The sequence below is a fragment of the Falco peregrinus genome, chromosome 5 (genome assembly GCF_023634155.1).
Source record: "Falco peregrinus isolate bFalPer1 chromosome 5, bFalPer1.pri, whole genome shotgun sequence".
Lineage (NCBI taxonomy): Eukaryota > Metazoa > Chordata > Aves > Falconiformes > Falconidae > Falco > Falco peregrinus.
Window position 1 is genome coordinate 113,669,661 of NC_073725.1, and position 23,308 is coordinate 113,692,968.

At 40.7% G+C, this 23,308-nt stretch overlaps 1 protein-coding gene across 2 annotated transcripts in view; it reads right to left on the reverse strand.

The window, feature by feature from the left end:
* Positions 1 to 23,308, reverse strand: part of IARS1 (isoleucyl-tRNA synthetase 1) — a 112,382-nt gene that overhangs the window by 81,288 nt on the left and 7,786 nt on the right. For both annotated transcript variants that reach the window (XM_055807031.1, XM_005229913.4), the window contains exons 6-9: positions 20,735 to 20,817; positions 8,469 to 8,586; positions 5,602 to 5,749; positions 3,627 to 3,714 (exon numbers count right to left, since the gene is read on the reverse strand). In XM_055807031.1, the coding sequence (XP_055663006.1) occupies positions 3,627 to 3,714; positions 5,602 to 5,749; positions 8,469 to 8,586; positions 20,735 to 20,817 (437 nt within the window). The remainder of the gene's footprint in view (positions 1 to 3,626; positions 3,715 to 5,601; positions 5,750 to 8,468; positions 8,587 to 20,734; positions 20,818 to 23,308) is intronic.

Below are 23,308 nucleotides of genomic sequence, written 5' to 3' on the forward strand. Positions count from 1 at the left end.
CTTCCCATTTCTACACCTCTTTGGCAATTTGGACTGGCACAAAAACCATAACATGTCTTAATGCATCTCTGCTAACAGTCAAGGGGGACATTTGTACCTGATGGTCTTTCCATCAGGCAATCATTGTAAATTAACGTAGGAAGTAAGCATTAATATCCAGCTTTACCAGAAAAAGATTGTTAAGAAGTATCTGGATAAAATGATTTCATTTTAATATTCATAACAGTAAAGCCCTATAGCTCAGCATCTTCAACAGAACTAAATAAGCACTGCTCCAAAACACCTGGAAGTTATATGCACAGAAGACTGTGATACAGGGTATTGTAGTGTTTAAAGTATGGTTGACTCATTCCTTATTCTAGAACTAGGCATCCAGACTCTCCATGGGATCTCAGAGAAAGATCCACAGACAGGACTGACTGAGGAACCAACTCAGCCAGACAAGACGTGTAGGACAGAGCGCGAGCCGGCAGATCTGGCTCTCTTCAGACTTCTAACAACAGTTGACAGACTGTGCTGAACTGTCCTGAAAGTGCTTAAATCATCCATTTCAGGAAAAAGTCTAATCTTTAGATGGGATCGTTCTCCGAGTGTGTCACAGCTGTGGTCTTTCCCTATACTTTTCTTGATCCACATCTCCCAAAATAACGGTCAAACAATAAAACACTTGACTACTTCAAAGTGGGGAACTCTTCAAAGCTGTTTCATTGCCCAGAAAGGAACTGAAGCAGTATTTAATGCCAAGTTAAAGAGCATGACTCCTCAGCTCCGCATACATAACATCCACTAAGAAAAGGGGAGATTTCTATTTTAAGCCACAGCTTTGCGGGTAGTTTATATTTTACATTACAAACAGCCTTAGGAATGTTTGAGGTGCTTAATGGGGATCAGATGAGGGAAAAGCATCCCAGTGCTCAGCCACACAGATGTGGGAATGCTCAGACACAGAACACTAAGCACTAGAATTGGCTTTTTTTATTAAAAAAAGGGAGTAGTTACATTCTTATTATCACACGACAGTGAAAGGTAAGGGATGTGGATCACATTCCTGATTTGCTCTTTTGAGATCTGAAATACTTGTATACAGTGCTGCCGTCTTGTGACCTAAGTTATGGTAATAACAGAACCTTTTAAAATCGCTATAGTAATCCTTCAGTCAAGGGATCAGAAAACTTTTTTGGATTCTCTAGAATCCAAAAAGAGACAACAGTGGAAGACAGCATGAAGAAATGAAGTGTTTAATATGCAAACAGACTGAAATTTAACAGAAGGGAGGAAAAAGCTCAATCTTTTCCTATCTACCATTGCTAAATAAAACAAGCCACCTGATGGCCTGAAGTGGGGTAATATGCCAAGCCCAAGCCACCTGTGCAAAGCAGCTGAAAGCATTCTGATAAAGACAGTAGCCATCTCATCAGTGAAACTAAGAAGTATTCCCATTTGCTCTCACACAAAAACCTACCATCTGCATCTGGGCGGAAAAGGGAGAGATCAGGTCTGAGGGAGGGTGGGAAGGCTCAGGAAGTCAGATGACTTCAGATAAAGAAAATTTTCAGTAAGATCATTCCTTGACCTCAGCCTGCCACCTGGTATACAGCAAGTACCATTAATTTCTCCCCCAAGGACCTAACTGCCTGAGAATTTAAGTGAACTAAAGAAAGAAAAAAAGTTAAGAGTAGAAATGGGAAAGTTCATTTCCGTGAACTTATATACTCATAGAGTTAAATCTTTAAAAAAAAAATCCATTCAACTGCCAGCTACTTCTTGTCTCACATTTCACATTTGAGCGAACAAATTTATTATGTAACATAAAAATTGGAGCATGACAAAAAAATCAGCTTAAGATGGTAGCACTAATATAGAAAGAAGAAAAATATACCACTCTGCAAGGAGAATAAAAATTGCTAGCAGCCTTCTAAGGCACAGAGAGGTAAAATAAAGAAAGAAGCAACTAGATGAAAGACTAGGGAAAGGACAAGGGAGAGAATTAGAAACACAACTAGCAGGGCCACAAGCAATGACAACAGTTTTTAGACACAATGAAGAGGTTTTAGAAGACTGGAAAGGAACACAGCAGCTATACTTCAAGAGAGAAATGCAGTACTGATAGACCTAAAACTGGTCAGACCACCATAACAACCTGATTCAACAGGTTTTTAAAACTTACAATACAAATTTGTCAAACCTAAGTCACACCAAGCCAAATTACCCCTGTTCGGACAGACTAACTAGCCCAGATCACAAGCAAGCAGATAGATTTAAGTCTTAATGTTAGTAGGACTTTTGACACTTTGGTATATCATTCTTATACACACAAATATTTTAACTGGGCGACTGTATGTTTACATGGATGCACAACCACCTCAAGAAAAAAAGTTATCATTAATTCAGTATCAGACTGAAAGGAAGTTTCCAGTGGTATCCTGGCAGAGACTATCATAACACTGACACTATGACTCTAAAGGAAGGGAAAAAAAATCTGGAGATCATAAGTTCTGTCAACCCTGAAGGATGAAAGCACTGAAAATCATATTTATAAATTAAGTACCAGCTTAAATTGCTACAGAGTGACAGATGAAGATAGTTCACTTGGGGAGTGGACAGAGGGGAAAAAAAAAAAATCAATGCAGAAATACAAGATAAGAATTACTCAAGTGTCACAGTAAGAGGCATCAGAGTAGACAACATCTTAAACAAACATTCCAGCTCTACATTCCCCTAATTCAATGACTATATGTAATTGTTTAGCTGAAACAAGATAGATCCTCCTTTTTTAAAATGTTTTTTACATGTGGAGCTTTTAGCTGCTTGGTAAAAAAAACCCATAAAATAATTGATGCTAGTGAAGAAGGGTTGTTATTCTCACAAAAATTTCTAGTCTGATTTATTGAACGAGGGATGGGGAGGGGGGGTTATGTTGTGTAGGGATTTATTTTTGTGTTTTGGGGTTGTTTGCTTGGGGTTTTACCCCCTGCACAGAACTGAATGAAGTGAGCAAATAAATATTTGCTATATTTTACCTCTTTAACAGGTTGATGTTTTATGCAAAAGATTTGAGAGAATCCAAGCTACATATTTTGTCTAAGACAACTACAGATTTTAATACCTGCATCCCTTATCCAGTCTAACTTATTTAATTCATATTTTTCCACTGAACCAAGATAAATAAGCAGTCTTCAGAAAGCGTTAACTTCTACTAACTACAGAACTTAGGTAGAACATCCTGCAGAAGCCATGTTTGATTGCTAAAGACAATGGTTTGGCTTTTAACTGTTTCCTTTTAAATATTTACATGATGTTTAGAAAGTGTTCAGCATTTGGACAATCTCCAGGGTTTTTGAGACTTTTAAAGTAATGTCTTTCTAAGACGACACACAGAAAGGAAGGACTAAGGAAACTTTTTTCCACACCAAAATACAGTGATTCAAATAAACTTTTATTCTATTTGTAGCTTCCTGTACAAGACCAGTATGTGCTAGTAAATTTCAATCTCTTCAATAGATTTTTGCAGGATACACACATGTAGGGAAACCCATCTTTAGATAAACCCAACTTTTTGAAACAGTTAACTTCTCACCTATAAAAATACTAGCAGTTAACAAGTGTGTAATGATTTATGTACTTGCCTGTCAAGTATCTCATATTCACTGTCAGATTTGTACAGTGCTATCAGCCTAGATTCCATCAAAATGTAAATCTTTCCTGTGGCATTATCTAGAAAATGAAATAAAACAAAAAGTTACATAAATCTCAATTTAATACCCTCATTTGCACCATTATGAAACCTTTCAATTTATGCAAGATGGTATCATATCAGCTATAAAACTGCCCAGAATCATCCTGCTGATCGACCACTAGTTTCCAGCTACTTCTTCCCCATACAGCCACTTAATAAACACTCGTCAAAAGTTTTAAATTTAAACAGGAATGACAGCATGAAGCCACCAATTTTCAGTGTGGTTTTCTGTTTGAGAGGCAGAAATATCCTACCTTGTGTATTATCACTGTGCCAAAGAGAAGCAATTGAAAAGTCTCAGTATGTGTAACTGAAACAGAGGGAAACAATTGGAAAATGGACAATTGCTACACAAAATTGACATTATTAAGTTGACATTAGGGGTAATGACTGCATTTTATGCTGCCTTTCTGAGATATACTACTGCAATCAATTTTATATTTGGATTTCCTTTAAAAGGAAATAAAGTGAAACGGCATGAAGGAAACCCATTTGCTACCCCCAAACAACCCTGATCACTTTAGTGACAAATTTTATTCTGACTGCTACCCTACCAACCTAGTCAGGGTCACTATCCCACCAGCAGACTACAGGCCAAAAACATTCAAACCCAATGACTCTGCATCTCAGGCAGGTGTAGGTGTTATTTCTGAAAGTACTCAAAAACTCTTTTTGAGTTGACCAAATTTATGTTAAAACCTTTAAAGCCAAAACATATTTAGTTCTCTGTCAAAACAAAGAAAACTCAAGACACATGGAGTCCATTGTGAAAGCCTCTGCAACTTCTCATGTTTAACATCACCTTACACACACATTAGATTCACATGGTTATGTTGGAACTAGAAGTTATACCTTTGGCATTTTTTTTACTCCAGATCAAATACCATCATTAACTTGATTTTCTTTTTTTTCCTGTTTTTGTTTTTTTTTTAAAACATACACTGAAAAGTCAGAAAAGGTGAGCAGTTTGGGGGAAACTGACAACAGCAATGCAAGAAGTAGTTTCATCTAAATTCCTGCTTACTAATTTCTTTGAATTTAAAAAAAAAAAAAAGGAGGGGGTGGAGATGAAGATATAAGATGACTGCATTTCAAGGATAAAATAAATCCCTTTCCTAAGTTAAAAAGACAACACATCATTACATTGTGAACTGAAAAAAAAAAATGGAACTACAAACCCTGGAAAACTACTTGAAGTAGTAATGAGAAAAGCAACAGCCTACATGGCTTAGGCACCCTACATGGTCTGTTGCATAAAACTCCTGCAACGTTGGGTGCTCACATGAAAGAGATTACCATATAGTGCAACTTCTTTAGCCAGGCACAACCAGCTGACGCATCAGTAAGCCAAGGCACTTGGTCAAATGTACTATGGCACTGGAAACCACAGCACATACCTTGCCTTACATTTGAGCTGAAACACATACTCCAGTCAGGTTTAGACTAGCAGCTGACAGCTTGGGTCTGTTACGGGTTAAGAGCACAGACACCTTCAGCTACTGCAAGGCAGCTGTCACACAGCTGTAACTTGTTCTGAGTCTGAGCCCCAAGACAGGAGGGAAGAACAGCTGGGGACACCCAGCCACACTTCCCTGTCTGTCAAATAGTGTGACTAAGACAACAGATAAAACATTTGTTCTTGTTATTTTATCTATTGATATTTTTCAGGGAACAGTCCTCAACAGCAGCCAGAAATCATCAGCCACATCGGAAGTAAGTCTCATGCTTCAAAATTACACCGATCCAACCCCAGAATAGTGCTATAAATGTAACATATTTTGTATAATAAACTGCTTAATAAGTTCGTATTCACAGGCACTAAAGAAAGAAGCGTCCATTATATGTCCCCTTCAGTTAACACTTGCCTCTTAATTTTACATATTGCAATTCTGGATTGACACAAAGGGCCAGATTGCTAGGCAAGGTCCAAGGAGTAGTGGTCCAAGCAACAAGTGAAACACTTGCATCTTCCTCCAGTGGGAAGCTCACAGTTACTGAAGGATCTTGAACGTCCTTAAAAACAAGCCAAAGGAAGGAAAGGGGTTACTGCATATATTAAGTGAGAAAACACAAAATATAAAGAGTAGCAGCTACTGCTGCCATCCACCAAAACTTGTCTTGCAACTTGCCTGGTTCATCATTGTTATGGGAGAAGGTGAAAGTGGTAGCATAATGAAGTTTGGAGGGAACACCAGTCACAACTTTCCTCCATTATAGCAGTGCAAACTGTCAGTCTAACGAGACCATGGGGTTCAAAGTTCATATTAGCAGTGAGATTTTGGGAATTAGTTGCCAACACATCAAAGATAGCAGAGTGTCAGTTCCCTCAGGTACCTCTTATAATCCCATTTTAGAAGTTTATAATCAACTCTCAACTGTCCAGAAAACAGCAGTTTCTCAGATACTGCTACACAAAGCCTTTCCCCACCATTTCCTCTACAATCAGGCAGCAGAAAGAATAGCCATCATTTAAGAAGATGCAATGTCTTATAAGAAGCTGTTGTCAATAAGGGGGTGGGGGGGAGGGTTGGGCTACTTAAAAACAAGAGTACATCAATACTGAAGAGTAAAAAAAAATTTCAGGAGACCTTTGTCAGCCACAGTCAAATGAGTCAAAAGAATCCTCTGGAAACAAGTTCTTCTTTCAGACAAGTACAATCCTATTCAGTCACTTTACATTTCACATATTACAAAAAGCAGATTGAAAAAGCAAGTCTAATCTTGAAAACGTGAAATTTTCACTATTCATTTTAAATGCCAAACAAAAATGGGTGCCATGGGCACAGACCCTAAATACATTAATAGGTCCTATTAATAGGTCCTATCACCTCATCATCTTTAGTGCAAGGCGCTCTGGTCTCCATCCAACGTTATGGAACAGTTAACAGTGTCACGGGACAGAGGCAGCTATTTATATCTGAGCTAAGGGCTTCTCCAGAGGGAATTTTCTGTGAACATCTGGTGCAGCCAACAGTAAAACATAAATATTACATAACTCTCAAACCACGCTCAATACCAAGCAAAGATCGAGTTTTCCCTACAGTTCTGTCTCTACCAATTGTTAAACAACACTGCAGGCTATTCACTTTGTTTTCTGAAGCACTAAGTTGACCAGGTAGATAAAAACAACTGGCAAGTCATAAAATAATAGCATCCAGGCTGCCAACTAATGGCATTGTATAATGTTTTCTCTGTTCACAAAATTATGCCTGCTTTCATCTAAAGACAACGCTTCTTTAGTTAAATGTAATACAATCTGCTGACATGGTTTACTCAAGTCTGCATTAGACACCTAACTCTGCTTCTAAACATGCTTCTTGTGTCCCGTTTCTCATGATTTGTGTCCCCATTCTCATAGGACTGATAAACAGAAGCCAAAGCCTGCTTTCCACAGTGAGAAAGCAAACAGCTGCCTCACACAGAGATGACTGCTCATGCCAAGAATAAACCTTGTCAGTTTGCAGACCCTCAACATTTCAGTCTTCAGAATACCACCTCTAGCAGACAAAGAAAAGATAATTCTTGCATGAAGTGGCAGAGCAGCAGACTCCACACAAACTCTACTAGTTCTAGATTAAGAAGTAGCATCTAAATATTTCATTAAGGCTTGAGAAAAGAGCTTTGCTCTATGGAAAAGGGGCACACATACACACACCCAAAAAAACACAACCCAAAACAGTCTTTGTTCTAAAGAAAGCTCATTAATCTGAGCCTATATGAAATGTTAGTTAACAAGCATGAGCAAAGTAATTATGTCAGTTGTCAGTCACAAATACTGAGATCCCTTTGCAGGTCTCGCTTCCCTAAATCATACAACCTTTACTCTTCAGTATGGTCAAAGACCCTTCAGCAACATTGAAAGTTCCAGTATCTGTGGACTGGACTGTACCACAAGGCTATTTAAACATCTGTTTTAAGAAGACTTTTTATAGGCAAGATGTAAAAAGGATCAGATGTACAATTTGTGTGAGCTTTCTACTGCAACAACGTAAGTGAAAGATTTACAATATAAGGATACCAAGGCCTGGGCGGGGATTAGAGAGGATACAAAACCTCTGTCCACAAACATGAAATAAATATTGGGAAACTGGGACACAAATTCTGCCTTCACATATGCAAACATGAATTGCTGCAAATGAGAAACTGCACCTACTGTATCTAGTCATTCATTTTTAAGGGAACATCTTATAAAACATAGTATACCATGCATTATATTAAGTAAAACATTTCCTGGAATTTCTCAATCTAAATTAAAGGTTCTTAGAAGAAGAACTATCATCCTACTGCTTCACAACCAAACACAGCCTTTGACAATTCTTATTAATCCCCTCTTAGTTTCACTTCTGCCAAGGACCTTCCTCTTCTCAGATCTGCGCAGCCAGGGACAGCCACAAGCTCTCCAAGCGTTTACCTTACAAACCCAACACAGTGCTATACTCATCTGGAATGCCCAGAGAGGCAGTAAGAGTCATTTAGCAGAATAAAACCAAGAACGTACTCTATATACCTGTAAGTAGTAACCAAGAAGAACAGGGAAGACTGCCAAGATCAAGTGAGCCAAAGAAATAAAGCAAAATACAATAAAAACCTATTTATCTAAACTTTTACTATCAATTTGAAGTGTAATAATATGCTTATTTACCACTAAGCAAGAAATACTACAGCTTTCCAAATCCAAACTAAAGACAATAGAGGAATCTGCAACATATAATGTACATATATACTGACTTACCTTGTAATTCTGATGGGACTCAAAGTTTGACAGTGGGGTGTTGCAGGCAGTTGAAAAAGGCATGACCTTCACACCTCGGTATACCAGCCCTTTGTCATACAGTTGCTTGAAAACCCACCTGGAAGCAGACAAGAAACACTGAATAGCACTTATCACCACACTTGGTAAATCACCCCCAAAATGGGGTTCTGCTCTAGCTGGAGGGCCCTTCTGAATGACACCCTTTTTAATCAACCGTCAACTAAAGATGGTATGTGCAAATCAAAGGCGAAACAAACGGATTGCAACTGTATTTCTGGCTGATTTTTAGCTTTAGCTGATTATACCAGCCTGGTTTTCCATGCAATGACTGCACAACACAAATACGTACTGCTAATTAATCGCTCTCAAATTTCTTGAATACAAAGACCACCTGAAATGTGAACTATTAACAAGGCTGAAATCGGTCGTAATTTAGAGAAAAGACACGTATTGAGGTGGCCGCTCCTTATCACACGATCTTAAGGATCTACTACAGCAACCAGTGCTGCAGAAGAGACACAGTTACAGGTTAGAGATACCTGCAGCCCATCCCAAGTAAATCCTAACTATCTGAAGAGCATTTTTCACAAGAGCACAGCTGAACATGCAAAGTAACAAATTCAGTTTTATGGCGATACCGTAAAGTCGGTCACAGAGAAAAACCCTCTAAGAACTGATCTGAAGTTTTAAAAGGCAGGCATTATTTATTACAGTACTGGGAGCACTGGCAAATGGTTCCTCCAAGCGTGCTCACCAAGTTACTCCAGGGTACACATTACATACGGCAGAGTACCTGCACATTCACAGTGCATTACACTCTCGCTGTCATCCACATACAGGATTGGCTACAAGTTTCTCGCTTCTAATACAAACTAGTACGCATGCTCAGATAGCACTACTGAAGTTTCTTACTAACTACTCATGCTCCCAAAGTGAGCGTTCGCCCTCTTTTGGGGCACGGAGGGGGAGGGGTGGCATTTGAGTTGGAGGTCGCCATCTCCCATTATTACAATTACCTTTGTCTTACTTTCAACTAATTTTCTGAGGACTGCAACACCTCATCAGCTTATATCCTCCGCCAGAACCTTTTCACTTGCAGACTTCTTTCTGCATAATTTATGTAAGTATTCTTATTATCTGTTCTTTGTTCCCCAAGACTGACTCCCTTGATAGAAGTCCTTTCATTCATCAGTTTTGACCACTTGAGATGGTGGACACTGGAGAGGATGAGTCATTTAACGATTTGAGAGGGTGGGTCAGCTTAATCCACAGCTTTGTTTAATGCCAGCAACCTTCCTTTAACAGAATACTTTGGCATAAATACCTACACGGCGCCATACACACAGTGCCATCTATGGTCCCACAATTTACATAAACGGTCTCCTTCATTAGCTCATCTTACTCTAGACTCAGTTCCTGCCCAAGATCACAGTTTCACATTAAGCTTTAACTGTTTATGAAATCTTCAATATAGTCTGTAGCATATTTGGATCCTTACATTTTGAAATAATGAAGACAACACACAATATTATAAATGACAAAATGAGTCAAGGCTCAAGAGGAACAGAAGCTGGAAGAGAAATATTCTTCACATAGCAACTCATCAAGTGTCCATGTGATGGACAAACCCCTATGTTTCTCTGTATCTGAATACTGCAGGGGTTACTAAAGGATTGTCAACATTTATCAGTTTATCAGGTCTCACTGACCTGCAGACGTAGCAGTACAGTCTGCAGGTTGGCTACCTTAAAAGTAAAGGCAGGAGAGGGCAGGCCTCAAATAATCATGCCAAATTCAACTCAAAAATCAGATTTTCTGCAGACTCTAGTAACTTCAAATTCCACATCCATATTGTTAAATACTGCTGACTTTAGAAACTCCTTTACACAAACTATGTTTCCAAATCATCCTGATCACTTTTCTGGGTCCCTTTCCAGATAAATAGCTCATTGCTAAGCAACCACCCCATCCTGGCAAGCAGCACTTTTTTCTGCAGGCTGTCATTTTGTGCTTGAGAATCTGGACGTGTATTTATGTCAGTGTCTTGCCTTCTATGTTTGAAATCACAATCTTCAACACAAAATACAAGTAGACTATTGCCCTGCTTTCTGTCTGCAGCCTGAAACAAGAACATAAAAAGATATGCACTGGCCTGCTGTCACAGAAGTCATACAGTATCTTAATCAGAATAATTTTTACCCTGCAGATTAGACAGAGAAAATACAGCCTGTCATACGAAGAAGACATGCAGTCCACTCAGATTCACCCATGGTCCTCTAGTAAGAGTCCAAAATTTCCTGAGTGGTCACCAACATCCGAAAAATTAAGTAACCTGAACTCTAAGATGGATAAAGCCCACAAGACCCTCAGCAGCATCAAGTTCTGCCACAGAGGAACCAAATCCAGAAGTCTTTCAGAACTGAGCACTCCAGCAAAGGTGCCTTAGGTTACACACATAACGCAGAAGTAACCTTGTTGAAGTAGTAGATGTTATCCACGGGCAAGTTGTGGCTGTCTGCCTGACCCCTAACCCAAGCCTGATAAGTCAGCGCGCATCTGGTTTACAGCGACAGTATCAACTTAAGCTTGCAAAAATATAAATCAGTCTTTTTATAAAAAAAATTTGTGAATTTACTTTCATCAGCTTTCAGCATATACATCTGAGCTGGCTAATTGCAGAAGTCTTCATGCAAGTTAAAAACGTAAGTTTTAAATGTATGCTTACTATCTCAGAGTATAATTAATGCAGACTGAGACAAGTGACAGCATTTATACCGAAGGTGTTCTATTTGCCTTTCAGAAATAGCTAACTAAAATATCTGCAGAAAAAAGCTCCACTTTACTTTCTAAAGAACACTGCCTGCTAACAGCATAGAAGAAAACTACTTGGAGAAACACCGAATACTTAACTCAGCTGTAAATATAACTGTAAACTCAGGGAACTGTTCAGGAAGGGTGGACACTAGACGGAGCTACCACGTTAGGAATCCAAGTCAGCATCTCCCTCGTGTGGTAACTCTGCCCTATCGCAAACCAAGCGCTCCCCGGTTGTTCACCCCACTGCTAAGCAAAAAGCTGGGCTTTCACACCGCATCACCCTTCGGAGCTCTCATTAGAGTTCATAACGACCACTCACTCGTCGTTTATCACCACCTCTACTCTCAGACGATTCCAACATAGTAAGTAGGATCATGATCGCGTCAAGACTGCTGCTTGCTGCAATAGCCCTGATGATCGCTACGAAGAGCTGTTCCGTTATCCTGAAAAACACCTAATTGGTTTCCTTAAGAAAAAAGCTGCTGACAACAGTTCTTGGGTGACATCAGAAGTGCACAGGAGATGACTCCCAAAGAGCTTCCTGCTACCACCACTGCCCACCTAAAACAAAGCTAAAGATTAACCTAGTTCTAGTAAGAGTCCCTTAAAAGGTGAATATCATGTCTTGCTTAAAAATTCAACACATGATATTTTGGACAATAGCCTATCAAAACACGTTTTAACCCTTTTGCTGGCAAAATGTTGACATTTTGCAAAAAAGAGGCTCTAGGTTTGTAAACCAAATTGCAGTCCTTTCTGAAAAAAAAAAAGCTAACAAAACCACAGAGCTCCTTTCTACTGACAAACAGAAAACATTTACTCACAAAAGTTTGAAATCAAACTCTATTCCCCTAATTCCGCTACATTTCTCCTCAAACAGAAATAAATTTAGTTGCATCCTCTTGCCTATGGAAGCAACACTTTAATGACAAAAAATAAGGTTAGGGAAAAGGTGAACTCAAGATGCATATTTCAGCCACTTGTTAACAGAGAATCTGATCCCTAAAGATGCAAGATACCTTTAACTTCTAAGAAGCACGACACAAATTGAAAAGTTTGTTGTTCCCACAGTGTCATGAGGGGATGATACAACTGGTTCAAGCCCAGTCAGTAACAGAGACTGGCAGCTACCCTCATCAGAGGCATAACTCCCAAAAAGATCAGAACTTTGCTACAACATTCACTGATCCAAGGCACATACTCACCATGCAAACACACAGATACAAATAAGACTCCTACAAAGGGATTTTTTTTCCTTCCAAAAGATACCGAATCAGTCAACGCAATGCTCAAAATACCCTTGACATCCCCCACAAAATCCAACATGCCACAGTATACTCCAGCAGATGCAAAAGCAAGCTGCCCTCTTCAAACAGGTACATTCACTTCACACTGAAGAGAAGGATTTGATCTTGGAGCTTAAGTTCTTAACGCCATTCCTTTGGGGTATCAAGTGGTTTTGTTTGCAATGACTCAGTCAGTAGCTAAGGGTCTGAAAACACCTACCTTTACAGAAATAGAAAGTACTTGCTGAAAATAATTTCTCAATGTTAGTAAACTCATAAAATGCTTCCCCCCACTCCTTTTCTTTTTCTTTTTAAAGAAAAAGACCCAGGAATTGTAAACTCAGTTACCAACAAACTTTAAAAGTAAGACAATTTAATAGCCTCTGCAGACTGAAAGAACACAAAAAAACCCCACCAAAACCAAACACAGCACACTGTAAGAAGCCCTGTCATCTACACAGTTCAGCAACCAGACTGCATCCGAACAGCACCATAAGCAGCAGAGACTAAGGAAAAAGTTCTCTTATGACTCATGAGCAACATTTCAAAGACAAGATGAAATCAAAAAGAAAGCTATGATCAAAACCAGAAAAAAAAAAGTACTCAAACAACACTGGACATGAATCAAAAGAAGTATAAATCTAAGAGGAACGTGAAGTCCAAAAAACAAACACAGGCAGCCTGCCTTTAGAATAGCATCTCTGAAAGACACCTTCTTAAGACAGAAAAGCACCCCTAAGCACAGAAGTTATCAGGTCTTAAGTTCAACTACAAAAAGCTTTCATGCTTTAAACTCCCAGTCTATAAAGATCATTCTGCTCCAGGTCTACCCTCCAAGCTGTAACCTTTGGATCAGTGTGTTGATTTTGGATCAAGACAGAAATGCAAAATACATGTATAGCAGAAAATATCAATTATCTAAAACTGATACTAGATGCACCCTAAAGATCATTCAACTAAGCAGCAGTTCAGTGTATTCCTCCTTCAAAATACAGGTAAGGTATAAAAAAGGACTGGAATGGTAAGAAGGTAACAGCAGGACTAGAGCACTAAATGCACAAAAGAAATATAAGTATGTGAAAAAGATGCAGATGGCTAGCAGAAAAACAAACAAAACAGATTTCTTATGAACAGTATCTCTCTAGAAAATCGTTAAGAGCCATGGAACATACAAAATGCAATAGTGATTCCTATAATAACCCACAGATCCGTTGTTCTGAAATAATTCTGGTTTAGTGCTGGATAAACTCCACAGAGAGAAAAAAAATTAGGCCGAAAGCAACTTCCACAGAAAAGAAAAAACTAACATAACCACCCAGTTGCTTTCATCTTTACAACAAACCAGTCCTCCTCTCAATGAGCAGCCCCCATTAACCTTCACACTGCAAAGGGCTGAGGCAGTTGGACACTGACGTTAGTGACAGAGTACAAATAAAGTGTCACACAAAACCAAAGGCACACATCCACATCGGGAGTCAAGCAACCCAAGGCAATTGTCCCAGGTTCAGAAGCTACCTACAGCCTCTTCAGCTGCAGCTTAGGAGTACGGCGGCACCCTGAGCCTACGCTACTGCAGAACCTAAATGGGCAGGGCTGTGAGGCTAAAGGCCACACGTGGTAGGGAAGGAAGGAGAGGTCCCCTCAGTAACAATCCTAGAAGGAAAACTGAAGCTGGAACAACTGAGATTGGTCCGGTGGAACGAAGGCAGAAATGAACAAAATGCCCCATCACTAAAGGAAGCTCCATACTGCATTTCCACAGTAAACAGCGCAGTTTTCAGTGTACAGCCATGATCTCAAACATGTAGAGTACCAATTTTCTACTGTAACTAGCTAGTGTTATCACGAAAGGACTCAAGAGTACCTCCTTAGGGTACAAAAGTAGCTAAGAAGTGTTTCTACCACCTGTGGTTCCACACAATACAAGCAACTCATAAAATTGTTTAGGTTGGAAAAGACCTTTAGTATCATCAAGTCCAACCATTAACTGCCAAGCCCACCATTAAACCATGTCCCTAAATGCCACACCTACACGCCTTTTAAATACTTCCAGGAACAATCACAGAATCATAGACTGGGTTGGGTTGGAAGGGACCTTAAAGATCATCTAGTTCCACCACCTCAACATGGGCAGGGCCACCTTCCATTCCATTAGACCAGGTTGCTCAAAGCCACATCCAACTCGGCCTTGAACGACTCATAGGTCAGGTTCATCAGGCAGGACCTGCCTTTCATAACCCCATGCTGGCTGGGCCTGATTCCCTGGTTGTCCTGTACATGCCACATGATGACGCTCCAGATGAGCTGCTCCATAACCTTCCCTGGCACCAAGGTCAGGGTGACAGGCCTGTAGCTCCTGACAGGCCAGATCCTCCTTCCAGCCCTTCTTGTAGATGGGCACCACACTGGCTAACCTCCAGAGCTCGGACCTCCTGAGCTAGCCAGGACTATTGATAAATCATTAGAAGTGGCTCAAGTGAGCACTTCTGCCAGGTCCCTCAATGCCCTTGGGCAGACTCGTCTGGCCCCATAGACTTGTGCATGTCTAAGTGGTGTAACAGGTTTTTCCCATTTCCCCTGGGATTACAGGGGACGCATTCTGCTCCCTGCCTTTCAGCTCAGGAGGCTGGGTACCGGGAGCACAACTGGTCTTACTACTGAATACTGAGGCAAAGAAACCATTTCAACACCTCAGTCTCTTCCTCATCCTTTGTCACTATGTTTCCCCCTACATCAAATAAAGGACGGACACTCTTCTTAGGCCTCCTTTTGCTGCTAACGTATTTATAAACCTTTTATAAGTCTTTTACAACAGTTGCCAGATTAAGTTCTACCTAGGCTTTGGCCCTTCTAATTTTCTTCCTACATAACCCCACGACATCCTTATAGCCCTCCAGAGCTGCCTGCTCTGTCTCCTTCTTCTTCCAAAGGCTGCAAACTCTCCTTTTCTTCCAGAGTTCCAGCCAAAGCTCGCTGTTCAGCCAGGCCGGTCTTCTTCCCCACCGGCTTGCCTTTCGGCACACGGAGCACAGCCTGCTCCCGCACCCTTAAGACTTCCTTCCCGAGTAATGTCCAGCCTCCCTGGAACCTCTTGGCCCTGCAGGACTGCCTCCCACGGGACTCTGTCAACCAGGCTCTTAAACAGGCCAAAGTCGGCCCTCCGGAAGTCCAAGGCACCGGTTCTGCTGACCCCCCTCCTTACTTCTGCAAAGAATCGAAAACTGTTGTCATCTCTTGATTGCTACACCCGAGACATCCTCCGACCACCACATCACCCACCAGTCCTTCCCTGTTTGTAAACAGCAGGTCCAGCGGGGCATCTCCCCTGGCTGGCTCACGGACCAGATGTGTCAGAAAGTTATCTTCCACACACTCCACCAACTTCCTAGACTGTTTCCTCTCTGCTGTACTATACTTCCAGCAGACATCTAGTAAGTTGAAGTCCCCCATGAGAACAAGGGCTAGTGACTGTGAGACTTCTCCCAGCTACTTACGGAATATTTTGACTGCCTCTTCATCCTGGCTGGTTGGCCTATAACAGACTCCCACCACAGCACCTGCTTGTTGGCCTTCCCCCTGGCTCTTACTCAAACATTCAACCCTGTTGTCACCATTAAAAAGCTTTAGACAACCAAAACACTCCCAAACATACAGGGCTATTCCATCATCTCTCCTTCCCTGCCTATCTCTTCTGAAGGGTTTACAGCCGTCATAAGACCCTGAAGTCTCTCTTGATTGCCCTCAGACTTCTCATCGCAACTTTGTCACTGCGTACCTGAAAAATCACTAATGGATCACAATCTGAGGGCCCGACCAGGGTAGGAAGCATTCTCTTCACATCTTCAACCCAGGCCCCAGCGAGACAGCAAGCTTCCCTACCAAGAGGGTCTGGCCTGTGTATTGGACCTTCTGTTCCCTTCAGAACGGAGTCACCTATGACCCATCTTGTTTCCGTTACAAAAGCAGTTTTGATGCAGGGCATAGGCAAATTTATCCTCAGCAGCATCCACGCCTGACAGACCATCCTCCTCATTATTATTCCATGCCACTTGCAGCACCTCATACCTATTATGCAAGGGCACCTGAGAAGATGGCGCAGTCACAGAGGAGATGCGTCTGCTGCTGCTGCTGCACTGGGCGGGAACTTGTCACCATTGCCCCCTGTCCCTTATGCCACTGCATTCAGCAAGGCAGATGGGTTAGGGAATCCTCTGTATCATGCATCCTCTCAGCCTATTAAGCCCATCTCAGGGAAGGCAGAGTTCAATTCCAGTAGCCTATCTCTGGTACTCCCGATACTCAACCTACCTGCCCCCCCCCGGAGCTCTGTCACCAAGCAGAGGAGTTTCCATACCCAGGTGCACTCCCACAGCTGCGCTCACTGCTGCTGCCCGGTACTGGTGTAAGAGCAGGGCACAGGCCGCAGCCCAACACCTGGGTGGCTGCATGTTCCCACCAGAGCTCTGCCTGGGCAGCTGCATCATGTATGGCGGGGGCAGAGCTTAAAGAGGCCACAGCTTTCTTCTGGGCAGATACCGTTGCTCCCTGGTCAAGCTGGCAGGGCCACAAGAGTCCTTCCTGCACGCCCTTCGGTGCCAGCGGCCGGGCCGGGCCCTGTTAGCAGCACTCCTGGTCACTCACACTCCCTAAGGGTTCTTTCACAAGTGTGGGCGGCATGGCTGCCATTGCTTCTGGCCCCACCAGGTCCCACCAGCCACTGTTGCACAAGCTGCAGGTCTCTCTGCTCCCCTGAGGTTCCCCGTGTTCAGAAATTCCCCATGCACCACACTGGAGTGCTCCGCTGCCAATCCTGCCAGCACCCAAACCTCTCACCTCGGCAACTGAGTGCTACTTTCGATGACACCATGTTTTAATCTCCCACCGTTGCTCCTGACCCCGCCAAGGTCTCATCAGCCTTTCAAAACATTCACGGAGCTTTCGACCGTTTTTAAAACTCAGTGACGCCCAGAGCGCAATTGCTGAAGTTCGCCAGCAGATGGCGACAGGAAGCAGCGTAACCAACGCCAAAGTTGTGCGAAGGAGGAAATGACGCCCCCATGTGTCACCAGAGCCAGACACATGCCGCAGCCCTGACACAGCGCTGGTCCCCTCCTTCCCTCCCCACCTCGCAGGCTGTTTCCCCAGGAGAACCGCTCCTGAGGGGCAAACCCGAAGCTGGCCTGAGAAATATGCAATAAGTCAGTAGGGAAGTAAAAAAAATGTACTAGTTGATTTTTTTTTCCCCAAAGCTCATATGCTTCTTTCAGACCAACCGTAGTAAAAAGTTTAAGGTCAAACTGCTCTCAGTTTCCCTGTATACATCTCAAGAGTTGGGAAAAAAAAAAAAAGGGGGGGGGGGGGCAAGAATATATGGCCGTTTATTCCATGCTAGCTCAAGAACATCACACTAACTGTGCTGTTTTCACTGAAGGATGCGTTTTCATTGCGATTCAAGCTAGCTGCAGGATGGATATACAAGTTCTACAGAATGATCTTAAAAGTTCTATTTAAGTTATTTAGGACATGAAGAGCTGACTATAATTTCACATGAGAAACCACTGCAGTATCACCTCTTAATGACGTCAATCTTCAATGTTGCCCTGAAAAATTCTGCCAGGATGCCACAATTTTATCATCTGATGAAGTTTTGTTCCAAGTCAAAATCTAACAGGCTGAAAATCCATCCTGCTCTGTCAGCCACCATATGGCACCGCACCAAAATGCTTACAAAGCAGTCGTTTCCAACTAACCCACTATAAAACATGAAGAAAAGAATGCTCTCTAGCATCCTGAGCTTGTTAATATTGTTTTATAGAGATACTGTACAAAAGATGTATTTGGTGTCTGAGTCCTAAACTATTTCAAGTCTAAACAATTCAGATAAATGTTATTTCCAGTGTGGTTGACTATCATAAGCATTACATTAGCTCACTGAACTCAACATAAACATTATGGATGAAAACATCATGTTTCATAGAAAGCTAGAAATTCCAGTTGAGACCACTCCAAAACTGCAAGCCTACAAAGAAATACAAACAAAAACAAAACAAAAAACCTAAACACATAGGTTTAGCTAATTAATAAAGAAAAAATCCTTACCATATTTTAACCATGAAATCCACAGTTGTCATGCTCACTACCATTATCCTCATCAATAACTTTTTCTGGGCCTAAGAGCAGAGCACTGTTCTACTCCCACAGGCAGAACAGCAACAAAAAAAAAAAAAAAAAAAAATCACACCACCCCAAAAAAAGACATACAAACACTGGACAAGCCGCTATGGTCACCAGGTTACAGTCAATGCAGAAATCAATATGCAGTTTCTCTTTTGTACTTAGCTGGACATTAAAGTCTTTAAATTTTAAAAGACTTTTTAAAAGGAACTCATTAAAAAAAATCAAATAAATTTTAAGAGAAGCACACTACAATCTCCTAATGATTCCTCCTGAACAATCCTAATGGATGTAAAATGTAACTTCAGTAACATGATTTTCAGTTTGACAATTACCTAGGTAACAATCTGATATTCTAGAAAATTGTACATTACCCTGCCAAAAGCACTACTGTAACTACAGTTACAGCGCTTTAAGTATTAATTCCCTTAGCCTTGAAACAGGCACACCCCATTCCCCTCCTCCATCCACTGTATGCCAACACCAGTGGTTCTACCTTGCACTCTACTGAAAAACAAGTTGGCAATGGCATTAACCTGCCCCTCCAAGGCTGAGGAGACTTTCCTGAAAACCCAGTTTCTAAAAGCAGACATCTAGAAACTGTATTTCATAACATGATTACACAGAAAACTAGTATCATCACGAAGCAGAAGGGTTCAAAACTCAGAGGTTGTCTGCCAACATACTTCCTGAAATCTCATACCACACACATTTGAAATCCGAAGTTTATATTTTAGTCTGTATCCAAAGCAAGAATTAGAGGAGGCAACCTCTGTAAGCCAAGGTGAAAGACTTGCAATTTTCTAAAGGGAAAAAGAAAAAAATTTAAAAAATAAAAAAAAATAAATAAAAACAACCAACCACAAAAAAGGCTTGAGCTGTTGAGAGACCACCCTGCAGCTTGTTCCAAGTCAAGTTTGGCTTTAAAAGGGTCCTTGAAAAATACTAGTTAAACAGGATTTAAGGTGCCACCACTAAGTATTTTTATAACTTATAAAAGGAAGATTTCTTATCAGTCTTAGCTTTAGCTGAAGAAACCCTGCATAATGATAATTCTTTTCAATGGTCATCGAAAACTCCCTGGCACTTCAGCCCTCTACAATGGCTGCAGAGCCATCTAGAAGTTCTATCCTCTATCATAACTATAGGCAACTAACTACACAATTAAAGGTTACTAGTAAAATTAATATTAAAGAAGATCAATAATTCTTTAATATGCATGTAATTTGCTTTTCAATGGCTTTTTGTCAGCATATACTCTGCTAAACTTCTCCCTGCAATTCACCTTGCAATTCTGCCACCTGAAGGACTCAGTGTTGCCCTCTGCTCACTGTGTTAGGTCAATCTGATTATCCTTAACCTATAAGGTCATCCTGTCTCTTGCAATTCCAGCAGTCACCCTGAATACATTCCCAAAATACCCGAACTTTACTTAGCTCTGCACCAGGAGTCCAAGACAGTTGTCAAACTATGCTGCCAATAAAATGTAACAGCAGATTCCCAATCTCTAAGACCAGGCTCGAATAAGAGGTTTAGAGCTAAACTGAGCTTGGATAGTTTGCACATTTGCAGCTAACAGCGTTGAAGAGCATCAAGAATGTGGAGATGCAATGTAATTTCCTAAACCAAGCAAGGAACATATTAGTAGGTCTTCAGAACTGCTTTTAAGTTGACATGGAGCAGTAAGATTTCAGGACTCACTAAAAGCCATACTGTTGTACTTCATTCTGAAAAACCCTACTGTCCTGAAGAAAACCCTACTAACCTGAAGAAAAAAAAATAGGTCAATTAATTCCATCACTTTGACATCAAGAGATTTCACATCATCTTAATTACTTTGCCTGCTGTTTATCTGAATTTGGCATGTTTCAAAACGGTTCTATGGACCAACACTTGTTTACAATAATTTAGGCCTCTTAAAATTTCAAATTCATAAAGTATACATGCAAGGTACATAAGTTCACTTACCATACAGACTCCATGAACTCAGGATAAAGCGTTTTATAGTCATTTTCAAAATCAATCCAGCGTCCTAATCTGGTAACACTAAACTGTTGAGAAACACACAGATTGAAAGGCACCTTAACATTAAGAATCACGATACATTTCCAATATTTATTCTGTAAAACAGCTTGATTTTGAAGGGCAGTGTTTGTCTCATCTCAATAAAATACATTATGAAATATTTTAGCCTGACAACAGTTCCAAACAGTGTATTGAAACAAGCAAAACATAAGCAAAGAATGAAACCATGAACCTAACTATTTAGAACCAAGGTCACACAACAGGCAAACATGTTCAAGATTACTAAACAGAAATGGTGGATCATTCAAGGTTCAGCCGAGGTTCAAATGCCTGAAAATTGCTTTTTATTACAGTGGTCTTGCTTCTATTTTTAAAACTATCCATTGCAGATACAGCCAAAATCAAGAACACAGTCTATGAGCTTTCAGTTATATGAAAACATGATGTAATTCAAAGACAAAGAAATGCTTGAAGAAATTGATATGTCACAAGGAGTTATCAACATTATTTCAGGGCCAACTGCCTTTTTTGACTTCCCAAAGCTATGACAGTGCTGCCAAAGACCACAAGACTGACAGGTGTTAGTCCTCATCTCAGGGCAGATTATGGTCACGTCCATTGGCACAGAGTATGAAAACTAATGAGCTAGCTATGGGATTCACTCGGACAAGTGGTACTCTTCCTAATTTCACAACTCTCAGAACCACTAGCTCTGCAAACACCCAAGCCCGGAGACACCTGTCCTGATGCTGTTAGATACAGACCATACTAAATGTCAAACTAGTACAGTGAAAACAAAGCAAATGAACGCTCCCATCTCTGTGTTTTCAGGTAACACCTGAGCTCTTGAAATATACCAGTTTTGATTTTGACCTTTAAGCCACTCTGATGTTCCAATATTAAGAAACAAAGCCTAGAAGTGATTAGTACAAAGATCCACAAAGTTGGAGTATGTTTGGTCTCAGCATTGAAAGATCTTACACAGCCAAGGAATCTTTTACAGTTTTTCATAACGTTCAAACACTTGCTAGCCACTCCAGACAGAAGATAAACACTATCACCAATAGGAATGCTGGTAATTCCTCTCCTAACACTGTCCCAAAATGTTTGGATTTATTACCAACCAAATCACAAACAAGATAATTAAATGAATTTCATTATTTTTGTTAATAACCTAAATATGTGTCTGTGTGTGGAAATCACACATATACGTGCACAATTTTATGCACAAAACAAAATACAAAATCCTTTACCATCCAAAAGTCAACTTATTTGGACTAATCAGCACTGCAAAAATATCAGTTGCTGAAGACACAGCAAGTTAAAAAGAAACAACTATGGGAAACAAAACACAAACCAGAATCAATCATTTTATTTCTAAAAGCAACAAAGAACCATTGATGATGTTTTTGAAATACAATATTTCAGAGTATAGATGAATGATTGTATATTTGGGGAAAAAAATAACAAACCCCAAACCGACAACAAAAATCCCAAACAAACCAACCGAAAAACCAAACAAAACCACTCTGTGCTTTTCGTCCAGCCATTCACTTAGATTTAGCCACAGCTATTCTAACCAAGGCAGCTGTGGTTTCTTCAGATACTGGCCATAACTTCAAAACGCTCCCAAGGGCAAATGATAAAAGAATTGCTATTTCAATCAAAAGGAATACAGGACTAGGGATTGTGATGAGTAAGAACAGCTTCCACATGAGGAAAAACTAAACAATTAGGACTATTCTGCCTTGAAAAACAACTCACTGTGAAGATAAAGGTTTACTGGAAACCATGTTATAGAAGAGCTGCAGTTCTCCAGACTATGTATAGAAATGCCTTCATACAGACTGTTTAGAGGACATCAGTATTCATTCAAAATATAGCTAGATAAATTAATAAGCAGAAAGAAATCTGTTAGGAATTATATGCTAGGAAAAAAAAATTAAATCCTTTGGCCTAGGAAGGTCTTGTACCACAAAGGTACATGAAAAAAAAAAAAAAATGGCCCTTCAGTGCTTGCTATTGCATGCTGTCACTGTGATAAGTGGCACTGCTAGGAAAGCCCCTGGGCCACTCCTCAGCTCTAGGAAGCCACAGAAGAGTCGTCAGTTTACAGACATATCAGACTGCCAGCAAAAACTACGTGCTGGGCTAAATGTACTTTATTCTGGCCACACCGCTAAGGACAAAAATAAAAAGCATGAGCGTCTACGCACAGGATGATTATTATTCAGAGTCAGAAAAAAACCTCTGCATCTCTTCAGAAAATATCTAACCCATCTACTTGGAATAGCTCTCCAACCTCAAGAGTCTGCACAGACCAATGCTTTCCCTATTACTATATTCATAGGATACAAAGTTTAGACCAATATTCTCTTGGAAGACCGAGGATTTACCCACGCCTATTCTGACACAAAACCAGATGCTAGAACTTCTGCTGTTCCAGAAATACAAGCTATAGTCCTGCACTCTGGCAATGAAAAGACTGAAAAGGGGGGTGGGCACACAAAAGCAGGA